Raw genomic sequence first — 11849 nt, 5'->3', positions numbered from 1 at the left:
TTTAAGGGAAGCCACTTTTCATAGCCCCTCATGCCACCCTTCTATCTCCAGACCTGTAACTGACTTGTGTATGAAGCATTTTATGAGCTTTACAAACATTAATTCACTTAATGCTCCCAATAATCCCATGAAATAGTTACTACCATTATCATCCTCATTTTGCAAATGAGGAAACTGAGGCACAGAGAAATTAAATGCCTTGCCCAAGGCAACACATCTAGTAAGTAGTAAAGATGGTATTTGAACCCAGGAGAAGCTATGCTATTACCTTCACCCCAAGTGATCTGGAGGAAGTGATTAAATGGGGGTACCTCCATTGGGAAAATGAAGAGCTGGGCATCCGAGGCCTCTTATGTTGTTTATAGATAGCACTATTAAATCTAGATAGCACTATTAAATCCACAGAAGAAAGAAAAGAAAGGAGAAAATAAAATTTCTATCTCTTGGAATGAGTCATGACTTAATTTTCTTTGAGTCATGTTTTGCATGCATATTACATCCCTTGAGCCATTCAGATAAATCATGCCCGTAGCAGTGCCGGATCCAAGAATCCCTGGGAAATGAAGAGAGGGAGGGAGGATGAAGTGGACAGGCTTGTGGGGTGGCAGTGCCATTATCCCAGCTCCCCAGAGTCCAAGACACCTCCATGAACTTACCAAGCAGTCATACCATTCTGTGAGGACACCACCTGCCTGGCACACAAGATATCATCTAGAAGATGGTGGTTGAGCAGGTCTGGTAGGGAGGAGGGGAAGAAGAGAGGGATATAGTGATCTGGTGCATTGGGGACAGGGTGACAGTGTATGGTGGGCCCAGGGAGCTTGAATAACTTCAGTCACTACATTGGCTGATTCTCACTGTCCTTGATTCACTTGTCAGCTGGTTATGAATGACCTCAACTACTATGTTGGCTGTTTCTGTAGAACCTTAACTCATGTTGACTGATCCTGGATGAACTTGACTGTCATATTGACTGGTTATGAATATCCTCAGCCACCATATTGGCTGGTCCTAATGACCTCAAACTCCTTGTTGGCCAGGTCTGGATGACTTCAGCTGTAATTTTGCGTGGTTATGGATAATCTCAACTGCAATGGCAGCTGGTCTGACATCACCTTAACCACCATCTTGGCTGGTTGGAAAGCTACTCAACTGCAAGGTTGGTCAGTCTTGGTGATTTCAAACACTATGTTGTCAGATCCTGGATAACCTCAACTCCCATTTGACTAGTTACAAATGACCTCAATCTCCATGTTGACTAGTTCCATTCAACCTCAGCCATCATGGTCCAGATGATCTCAACTGCTCAACCAGGGTGACCTTTACTGCCATTCTGACAGGTTAATGATCTCAACCACAGTGTTAACCAGTCCTTAACAGCCTCAATTGCTATTTTGACTGGTTATAAATAATTCCAACTTCCATGTTAACCAGTCTAGGACCTCAACTTCCATTATAGCTGATCCTGGACTACTTCAACTTCCATGTTGACTCAAAGTGAACCTTAACCTTTATTTTAGCTAGTCTTGAAAAGCCGTACTATTCATGTTACCCTGTCCTAGATAACGTCAACCTCTATGGTGGCCGGTGTTAGACAACCTCAACCTTCAAGCTGGCCAATCCTGTTGGGGTTACCTCACCTGTTACTGTAGCAGGACTTGGGCTGCCTCAACCTCCATTTGGTCTGGCCCTCAGTAACCTTAACCTCAGTCTCCATTTTGGACTGTCTTGGATGACCTCAAGCACCAATTTGGCCAACCCTGAACAACCATTGCTATTAAATTTTGTCCTCAATAACACCACACTCTTGTCTGGAAAGTTCTCTCCTTTCTGCATGAAGGTAACTTATTTATGTTCCTACAGCCAGATATTTGCTTCTTCCCCCAGGGCCTGAACAACCTCATCCACAAATCAGGAACATCTCCCCCTCCATTCTGCATGGAGCTATGTTTCCTATCTCCTGAGTCACAGAAAACTGCAGCCTCCATTCTGGGTGAGGTATAGGAGTTCTGAGCCCTCCTGACCTGGACAACATCTAAATGTAGTTGGTAAGGATACAGGATGGTGTCTCTTAACAGCCCAGGCAACTCTGCTCCTTTCCCTGTCATTTTTCTGCTTGTTACTAGAGATCATGGTTTAACAGCCTTGCATTCTGGTGTGTTGGGCAGTGGGGCAGGCAGGGCTTCAGGGTGTCCCCAGTGCTGCCTTACCACGACAATCCATGTGACAGAGGTTCTGGGTGGGTGTAATCCCATTGTCACACCACCAGGCAGAGTTCAGCTGGAAAATGCCGTATTCACTGCTGCCGTCAGGATTGTGGTCCACGAAGGAAGTGTCAAAACCACTCTCATAGTGTGCCATGCACAGCCCTGGGTCAAATAAGGAATAGGTATCAGGTAGGCATGGGTCCTGGAAATAGGGGATGGTAGAATGAGGGAGAGGGGACAGGGATCATTGTCATCTCAGTTGTGGGAGTGAGGATCTTGGTTTGGTGTGGTGGTTTTGATGTTGGTGATTCTGGTGAGATATCAGTGATGGCAGTGGTGATAGTATGTGTGATGACTTTGATGGTAGTGATGGTATTGATGGTGGAGATGAGGATGATTGTTGTGAAGGCAATGATAGTAATGACATTAGAGTAAGTTAAACCAGCCATCACAGTCAGTCATGGGGTGACCGAGAGGATCATGCCCTGGGCTGGGGAGGTGATAAATGACAAAGGGGGGACTGGGTCTGAATGTGGTGGGCAGCTCGGGGTGTAGGTGGGACTTGGGGCAGTTGGGGTCTCACAGTCTCCAACGGTGTAGCCCTTGAAGCTGTTGAGGCCTGCCCTCTCCAGCTTCAGTGCCAGTTCACAGCGTTCATAGATCTTGGCATCCACAATAGCAGCCATAAGCATGGCTAAGGTGACCTTCACAGTAACAAAGCCCTTCATTATAACACCCACGGGCCCTCCTGGCCAACTCTTTGCTCCAGACTCACCCTGCTATGTCCAGAAATAAGGGCATTCTGGAACTCTGGGCTGTATGAGCAAATGGCTATGCAATAGATTCTGGAACAGAGAAGCCAGAGGGTTAGACACCTCACCGCCTTTCCCAGTGCCATTTCTGTTAGAGACATACACACAAGAAAAGAGAAAGATACTGATATATGCATAAAGATGGGAGGAGACAAAAACAGGGAGAAACCCTGAGATGTCACAAAGAGACGCAGGAAGAGAGGAACTGGTGACACAAAGGACAGATAGGACTCAGGCACTGGGCCTCACTATCAGCCTACATCCCCCCACATTCCTTAACACTGTTACACTCTGCTGTCATTAATCATGCTGTACCACTTGATTACCTCCATATCCACTCACTCTGCCCCTCATCGCCTCCATTCCTCCTACTCTGCTCAACAGTCAGCTCTGTTCACTACATCGTGTCTACTACCACCTCGATTTCTCATGCTGTGCGCAATATGGCCACCATGCCCTCATCTTCTGACCCTCATTACCTCCATTTACCCATTCTTGGCTCCTCCTTTACTTTTATGCATTGTTCCATCCTAATTTACTGGAATCTGTCCCACATTACCCCCATTCAATCACACTCTGCCCTGCATTATGTATTACACATGACACATTACATATATATGCACACTCTACTAATTTTCCACCTCCATTCTTGTTCTTTTATTGCCCCATTCACTTATACTGTCTCTCATCCACTTACATTCATTCACACTATGCCTCATATTATCACAATTTCTTAACCTTCTCCTTATATTACCTCAGTTCTCTCACATCATATTCCTTCACCTCAATTCACTCTCAGGCTCTCATTTTCTACTTTCTCCTCCACTTCTTCACAGTGCATGAAATGACACCCATTCATTCTCACATGGCCCATCCTTCAGCTTTGTTAATTGACTCTGGGCCTCATTCTTTCTCTCATTCACTCTCTGCCCCTTCTTCACCTCTCTTCTCTCAAATACTATTCCCTTGTTACCCCCATTTCCTGGAACTCTGCCCTGTAATACTCCCAAACACTAGCTCAAATTACCCATATATACTCATTCTGTGCTTGGTCACCCCCATTCCTCATTTTCTCTTCATTGACTCCATTGACTCTTACTCTGCCTCTCATTCATTTAAACTCATTTCCAATGTAACCCCATTCCCACTTATCACTCCTGTTTGGCTCATGATTTCATGGCTAGTTGTTTCCATTCTGCCCCATAGTACCTTCATTCAGTCACACTCTGCCTTTGAATTCACCACTTTTTGCTAATACTGGGCCCCATTCATCCATCGCCCCCCGACTTCATTCACTTGGGGCCATGTGACCCTCATCTTTCTCTTTGGCTTATAATAACCACAGTTACTCACCTTCTGCTTTTTGCTTCTATTCCCTCTCATTCTGCCCAACATTAGCTCCATTCATGCACATGCATCAGCTCATTCACCTGAGCTGATTGAAACTGGGAACCCTGGACATTCCTGGAGCCCCAAATCACCCCTATCTAGTCCAAGTCTGCCCCTCTTTCACCTCTAGCCATTCTCCTTCTCCCTCATAGTGTCACCACTCAAATCTACCTGATTCATATATTCACATTCTACCACATATACATCTTCAGTCCCTCTTATTCTGTCCCTCGTGCTCTCCATTCTTCCTTCTATGCCTCACGTTACCTCCATTCACTCCCACTCTCCTCCTGAATCCACCTCTCTCACTCTTACGTGCTCCATAAACCATCATTTATTCACACTTTGATCCTTAGTACTCAAAACAACTTGCACTCTACTGCTTTATCAACTCCATTCACATTCACTGCCTTGAATTGCTGCAGTCACTCAGTCTGCTTCCACTTACACTTTCTGTCACTTTAGACCATGCCTCATTTTCCCATCATTTACTCAGTCTCATCCATAATCTCAAATTAATTCAAAATCTAATGCATAGTCATTTCCTCATGCTGCTCCACGCTGCCCACTTTTCACTCCACTCTACTCGTTCACTTCCCTCCCATCACCCTTTGCCTCTCCTTGCTACCATTCACTCCCAATTTGTCCTTCATTCACCATTATCCACCCCCACCCCAACCAGTCCCATAGGTCTCCTATTTAATGACACTCAGATTGGCCAAGACAGAAAAGACTGATCTATTGTTCAGGATTCATATTACCAGTGATGGTATATACTACAAATACCAGTGGCTTCAAAAGGATGGAAGGGGATTCCTCTTCCCCTCAGGTAGTTCAGAGCTAGCATGGCAGCTTCAAGATCACCAGAAAACTGGCTCCTGTGCTGTTTCTCTGACAAACTCATTTGCCACCTTATGGTCCAAAATGATTGCTCACAATTAGCCACACTTCCATAGTTTTGATGAAATTTTTTTTATTTTTTTAAACGTTTATTCATTTTTGAGAGACAAAGAGAGACAGAGCATGAGCGGGGAAGGGGCAGAGAGAGGGAGACACAGAATCTGAAGTAGGCTCCAGGCTCTGCGCTGTCAGCACAGATCCCCATGCGGGGCTCGAACTCACAAACAGTGAGATCATGACCTGAGCTGAAGTCGGATGTTCAACCGACTGAGCCACCCAGGTGCCCCGATGAAATGTTTTTTTTAAAGGTAAGCCCTACACCCAATGTGGGGCTTGAACTCATGACCCTGGGACCAAGAGTCACATGCTACCAACTGAGCCAACCAGGCACCCCTTGATAAAATGTGTATTGAGAGCAATTGTAATGATGTCTAACTGGTGAGGTGGGGGGCCTGTGGGTGGGAGCATCACATTGTACAGACTCTGTGGTGGGACCAGTTCCTGTTAGCTTTCCACACCCTTTTACCTAGCTACCTGCTGCTTAGACCACTGTATGAGGAGGTTGCATCTGCAGGGACTGATGGCAGAGGATGCTCAGGAAAGAGTGGGAGTCTGAGTTCTTCAGTGCAGAAAAGCTGGTCTCACATAGCTTATGGATGTGCACTATGAACTCTGAAACAGTTTTGAGGGGCTGTATCACTGCCTTAAGGACATTTCTGGAGCTGGCAATCACTGTACCCCAATACCCACCAACCCAAAGGATTCTCCCTAAACACAGGGGTGTGTGTGTACAAGGTGGTGGGGAATGGGGCTTCTAAGATGGAAGAGGCTAGGTTGGGGTGGGATGGGACCTACAGGTCCAACCCTTCCAACTTCCCACCTTCTAATGCATTTAGAGAGCTGACATGTTTGTACCTGATAAGTGCTGATCCTTCAGGGAGCAAGAGATAGGAGTTACTCCTCTGTTTTTTCTCTTTGTCTGCTAGGGAGCTCCATCCATATTTCCTTTTTTTTAATGCTTATTTATTTATTTTGAGATGGAGGGAGGAGCAGAGAGGGAGAGAATCTCAAGCAGGCTCTGTGCTGTCAGGGCAGAGCCTGACTGGGGGCTCCATCTCACGAACTGAGAGATAATGACCCGAGCTGAAATCAAGAGTCAGATGCTCAACTGACTGAGCCACCCAGGCACCCTCCCCCCCTACATTTTTTTAAGTTTATTTTATTGAGAGAGAGAGAGAGAGAGACAGAGAGAGAGAGAGAGAGAGAGAGAGAGAGAGAATCCCAAGCAGGCTCCGCACCATCAGCACAGAGCCTGATGCAGGGTTCAAACTCACAAACCGGTGAGATCATGACTTGAGCCAAAATCAAGAGTCAGATACTTAACTTACTGAACCACCCAAGCATTCTGCTCCACCTATATTTCTGGTAAAAATGTTCCTTGGTTAGTTTTAATGGTTCTGGGATGAGGACCCTCAGATACTTTCCAAAAGTTCTGGGGGATATTGAATAAACAAAAGAAAAAATATTATTGGGTAGAAGTTAAGAATCCAACCCTGGGAAACTCTGTGACCTTGGGCAAGTTACTGAGTCTCTCTGGGACTCAGTTTCCTCGTCTGATAAGTGGGGGCCATGGGACTGTTCACAGATGGTGGGGACTGTCTGAGGCAGGTCATGTCATATGCTTCACACGGTGTGTGGCACTCAGGAGATACTGAGCTAGGTCTGAGTCCCATTATCACTTGCTGGGCTTGTTGGCAGGAGCCACAGTATTTTTCCTGCTTTTGCCCTTGCCCTCTGTGGCCTGTTCTCCAAAGTAGCCTGTAGATTATCTTTTAATTTTTTCCTTCTTATTTTTTTTATGTTTTTATTTATTTTTGAGACAGAGACAGGGCATGAGCAGGGGAGGGGCAGAGAGGGAGACACAGAATCCGAAGCAAGCTCCAGGCTCCGAGCCGTCAACACAGAGCCCGACATGGGGCTCGAACCCATGGACTGTGAGATCATGACCTGAGCTGAAGTCGGAGGCTTAACCAACTGAGCCACCCAGGTGCCCCATTTTTTCCTTCTTACTAAAAAAACCTTTATGCATATACATTTCTATTTTTATTTAAATAATAATAAAACATGCAGTACTTACTATGTGCCAAGTCTTGTTCTAAACCCTTGATAAGTATCAATTCATTTGTCATTGTCCCCATTTTATAGATAAGGAAACAGCACAGAGGAGTTCTGCCCTAGGTTACAAAGCTGGTAGGTGGGTGTTTGAAACCAGACTGTCTCCATAAATGTTTGTTTGGTTAGTTCTGTCTTCTTCCCTTGCCAACGTCTAGAATACTATGTGTCATTCAGGAGGTGCTTAAGCAAATCCCTGTGAAGCTCATGTTCTAGTGGTGCAAGACTCACGATCAACAAGAATTCTTGATTACTTCTGAGGGGTCTTTTAAAAATCTTTCCCTTCTTATGGCTTCCCATTATGTCTAGAATGAAGCACGAGCTCTGTTCCTGCCAGAGGAGGCCCTACAGCATCTGGCCCCACCCACCTCTCCCACCCTCACACCTCCTACACTCCCAACAAGCTGCCACGGTTTCCGTTCCTCTAACACACCAATTTAGGTTTCACTTCCGGGCTTTTGGAACTGCCGTGCCCTCCACCAGAAAGCTCTTTGCTTCAGCTATTCGTGTGGCCGGCTCCTTTTGGTCAGCGTATCTGTCACCTCCAACGAAAGGAGTTCGATCCTGCCCATCCAAAGAAAGCATCCTTTCGTCAGTCACTACTTAACACATTCCTTATACCCCGGGGTGGGTGTGTTCTAGGTGGCCGTTTATTTATCTTTAGTTTGTTTGTATACTGTCCTTCAAACCCCCAGCTCTAGCCACTGGATGGAGCCAGTGTGACCTTTCCTTACCTCCCAGCCTTTGTGCACGCTGGGCAATGCTGCCACGCATCCCGTCTAACTGTTCAATTACACCTGTAAACCTGATGCTGCCCTTTGGGTTCAAGACACCAAATTCCTGCCTGCCAGAATTTTTCTTAATTAGGCAATTCCCCTCCCCGCCATAAGGAAAATGGTTTTTGAAATCTCAGGAATGACAGCCTCTGCAGAACAAAATAAACACCTGCTCCATAGGTGATGGCAGCCAGCGAGGTGAAGAGACACGGTGGGCACGGCCACCTCAAAGTAGCCGCGCGGGCGCAGCCATCTTCTCTCCGCGCAGGCGCAGGCTCAGGCGCAGGCGAGGCGCAGGCGCAGACGCAGGCGCACGCGCCCCAGCCCCATCTCTTTCGCGTCCCGCCGGCGGGAGGGGGCCTGGTGGTAACTATTGGCTGACGCGGGCTCGAAGACCCCGCTGAGCGTGCGCACACCAGCCTGCTGCAGCCCTGTAAGCTGCGGAGCCCGAGTCGGTCCCGAAGCGGAAGTGTTGCTCAGGGCCAGTTCTTGTAATGGTCTCCTCTGCAGTGAGCAGAAAATCTATTGTCGAGAGGGTGAGAAAGAGGAGGGGGGATGGGTTGAGAGGGCGAGTGCTAGGGGTGATGGGCCAAGTGATGGGGAGTTCTGGAGGAACGAAGGAAGGGGGATTTGGGAGGATCATTGATGCGGGGAGTTGTGGGGTGATGGGAGACTGAATGAAGGTCTCTGGGGCATGATGGTGGACAAAGTTACGGGACTAGTCAGGGTTGAATGGGGCTTATTAAACGTTGACTTTTACACGTTTTCCGGCACAGTGATTTGCGCTAAGGGTTCTTACGCACTCCTCATCAGGCGCCTCCTTAGGCGCGCCCCACCTTTTCCTCTCCCCTCTCCCCTCTCCCACACCCCAGCGTAGGGTCCTGGTGTGAATGCTCCAGCCGAAGTGAATCTGCACCCGAAGGCTTCCTTCTGGCTCCTGGGCAAGCCGGCCCCAGTGAGGTGAGGAGGAGAAGGAAGAGAGAGGTACCTGAGTGGACTCACTTCGGGGCTGGGGGGTTGGGGTGGGCGAGGCCTGGTGCCGCGGGGTTTGGGGGGATCCTGGGGCTTAAAACGTTATGGGGATGATAGTTTTTAAAAGTTCATTTTACTTGGTGTATGATAAATACTAACACATTTGAATTACAGATTAATTAAAAATAGAAGAAAAGAAAATCAAAAGGAATTGATTTTTATCCCCCTGCATTTAAATGTCCGGTCCATTCTTAGCAAGTTTTTAGTGGGTATTCGGGGTGTGCGTTTTTAAACTTTTAACAGTTTGAAATGGGTTCCTGCAATTTTATAACCTACCTTATTTTCATTTAGAAGTTTACTGTGATTCAGCTTAAAAATTTATTCTCTAACATTTAAAAAACTTAATTTAGATATACGTACAGAGAAATATACAAATACTAAAGCATCCAGTTCCATACAACATTTTTAATAGGTCTGTAACATTTCACTCCTTGTATTTCCTTACTAATCGCTTATTATGAGTCACAGGATTAACTTCGGCATTCAGAAAGTCAGTGCTGAGGTGAAGGTACTTACAGAGAAGTTGTGATGCATTAGAATACATTATTTCATTAGGTAGAATGCCTAGAATTACAATTTCTGGGTCAGTACACAAGTATATATAGAAAAAAAACCCTTTTGTGTTAGATGCTCATGTGAGGAAGAGAGTCAAGAATACACAGGTGGTTGTTGAAAACTACATGGTTGCCCAAACTTCCACAGAATGGCCTCATGCCCCGCTAGTGTGAGGGGAATTTCTAGGCAGATAATTCTGGGCATATAAACCTTATGGGTTCTCTCATATGCTGTACACTTTTCCATTCTTCCAGCTCGGCTTTCACACATCTCTGCCTTTTCCCAAGAAAAGCAGAAAATGGCCAAACCCCAGGTAAGTATGCTGTTTCTTCCTTTTTTTTTTTTTTTTTTTTTTTTTTTTACCATGGACGTGATGAGATACTTAGGAATCTCTGACCTAAAATAGGAAATTATTTGTAAATAAGCATTAGGATCAGGGAAAATGAGAGACAGCAAGGCCAAGTTAGAATGTAGACATTAGGGTGTGACAGATACTAACATTGACTTACAGATTTCTCTTTGAGCTTCTGGCAGCCAGAGGGAAACGTAACCAGGAACCTGGTTCACCTTACTCCTCAGGAGAGAGTGCACTGAGTTCTCAGGGAAGTAAAGGTTTCCTGTGTTTGCCTTCCAAGGCATTTCTTTTTTGAGTCTTTATGTGGTTGGTGGAATTGTCTTCAACCACAGCCTAGTGATAAATGCAGTCGCTGGTTTCCTACAGATATTTCTTTTTTTTTAAATTTTTTAATGTTTATTTTTTATTTCTATTAGAGAGAGAGAGAGTGTGGGAGCAGGGGAGGGGCAGAGAGACAGAGACAGAATCTGAAGCAGGCTCCAGGCTCCGAGCTGTCAGCACAGAGCCTGACACAGGACTCACACCCATAAGCAGTGAGATCATGACCTGAGCTGAAGTTGGATGCTTGACCGACTGAGCCACCCAGGCTCCCCTCCTGCAGATATTTCTTACAGCATTTCTCACTGAGCTGGAGACATGGTGTCAGAGTATCCTTTGGGAATGAAATATGTCAGGGAACTTGCTTTTCTTGAGATCATTTTTCTGAAGTAATTTTATTGGTCAGACTTTGGATTCTCATTTAGCCAAGAGACAAAGTCCTACAGGTGCTCACAGCCAACCAATGTTTTTCTTTCACTTAGAAAATTTTTAAAAAATTTTAAATGTTTATTTTTGAGAGAAAGAGAGAGAGAGTAAGAGTGAGTAGTGGAGGGGCAGAGAGAGAAGACACAGAATATGAAGCAGGCTCCAGGCTCCGAGCTGTCCGCACAGAGTCTGATGCGGGGCTTGAACCCACAAACTGTGAGATCATGACCTGAGCCTAAGTCGGAGGAAATTTTTACTCATCATAATTCCCTGGAGATTCAGACAAGTTGTCAGTTCTTTCCTTTTTTATTGCTGGGTGGTATTCCATGGTATAGATGTACCATAGCTTATTTATCCATTCTCCTGTTGAAAATCATTTGGATTATTTCCAGTTTTGGCAATTACAAGTAAAGCCACTTTAATATTCATACACAGGTTTTTGTGTGCACATATGTTTTCATTTCTCTAGAATAAATATTGGATTTCTGGGTCTTTTGGTAACTGTATGCTTAACGTTTTAAGAATCTGCCAAATTGTTTTCCAGAATAGTTGAATCATTTTTCATTTTTACCAGCAATGTATAAGAATTCCAGTTGCTTCACATCTTTGCCAGCACTTGGTATTGTCAGTATTTTTTTAATGTTTATTTATTTATTTTGAGAGAGCACGAGCGTGAGTGAGGGAGGGGCATAGAGAGGGAGAGAGAGAATCCCAAGCAGGTTGATCGTGACCTGAGCTGAAATCAAAGGTTGGACACGTAGCCAACTGAGCCATCTAGGCGCCCTGGTATTGTTAGTATTTTTAATTTTAGTCATCCTAGTAGTATAGTTATTGTCTCATCATGCCTTTAATTTGTGTTTCACTAATAGCTGATGATGTTTAAGACCTCTATATGTTTCTTTACTTT

At 45.4% G+C, this 11849-nt stretch overlaps 2 protein-coding genes across 6 annotated transcripts in view; one reads left to right on the top strand and one right to left on the bottom strand.

Moving 5' to 3' along the window:
• Window positions 1-211: 211 nt before the first annotated feature.
• Window positions 212-3055, bottom strand: LOC106988821 (sperm acrosome-associated protein 5-like). The gene is made up of 4 exons (XM_015087290.3): window positions 2791-3055; window positions 2211-2369; window positions 657-735; window positions 212-553 (listed from the first exon to the last, which is right to left on the bottom strand). The coding sequence occupies exons 1-4, from the start codon at window positions 2933-2935 to the stop codon at window positions 454-456; spliced, it is 483 nt and encodes a 160-aa protein (XP_014942776.2). The 5' UTR covers window positions 2936-3055; the 3' UTR covers window positions 212-453.
• Window positions 3056-8571: 5516 nt separating this feature from the next.
• ZNF182 (zinc finger protein 182) overlaps window positions 8572-11849 on the top strand; it is a 29991-nt gene continuing 26713 nt past the window's right edge. For 2 of the 5 annotated variants that reach the window (XM_027053985.2, XM_027053980.2), the window contains exons 1-3: window positions 8572-8792; window positions 9129-9216; window positions 10098-10156. In XM_027053985.2, coding sequence (XP_026909786.1) covers window positions 10142-10156 — 15 coding nt within the window. In that variant the 5' untranslated portion in view covers window positions 8572-8792; window positions 9129-9216; window positions 10098-10141. Of the gene's footprint in view, window positions 8793-9032; window positions 9217-10097; window positions 10157-11849 lie in introns of all 5 variants that reach the window. The other 3 variants (XM_027053983.2, XM_027053981.2, XM_027053984.2) reach the window with 3 other exon arrangements.

Source organism: Acinonyx jubatus, chromosome X, assembly GCF_027475565.1.
Source record: "Acinonyx jubatus isolate Ajub_Pintada_27869175 chromosome X, VMU_Ajub_asm_v1.0, whole genome shotgun sequence".
NCBI lineage: Eukaryota > Metazoa > Chordata > Mammalia > Carnivora > Felidae > Acinonyx > Acinonyx jubatus.
This window is presented reverse-complemented; position numbering and strand designations above follow the sequence as displayed.

What these genes read in the sequence shown, in the direction of transcription:
- LOC106988821 (XM_015087290.3), bottom strand. Translation starts at nt 2,935, where the DNA reads ATGAAGGGCTTTGTTACTGTGAAGGTCACCTTAGCCATGCTTATGGCT. An exon ending in CTGTCACATGGATTGTCGTG is followed by an intron (nt 736 to 2,210) that starts GTAAGGCAGCAC and finishes CCTCCCTACCAG; the next exon opens with ACCTGCTCAACCACCATCTT. An exon ending in CAGAATGGTATGACTGCTTG is followed by an intron (nt 554 to 656) that starts GTAAGTTCATGG and finishes TTCATTTCCCAG; the next exon opens with GGATTCTTGGATCCGGCACT.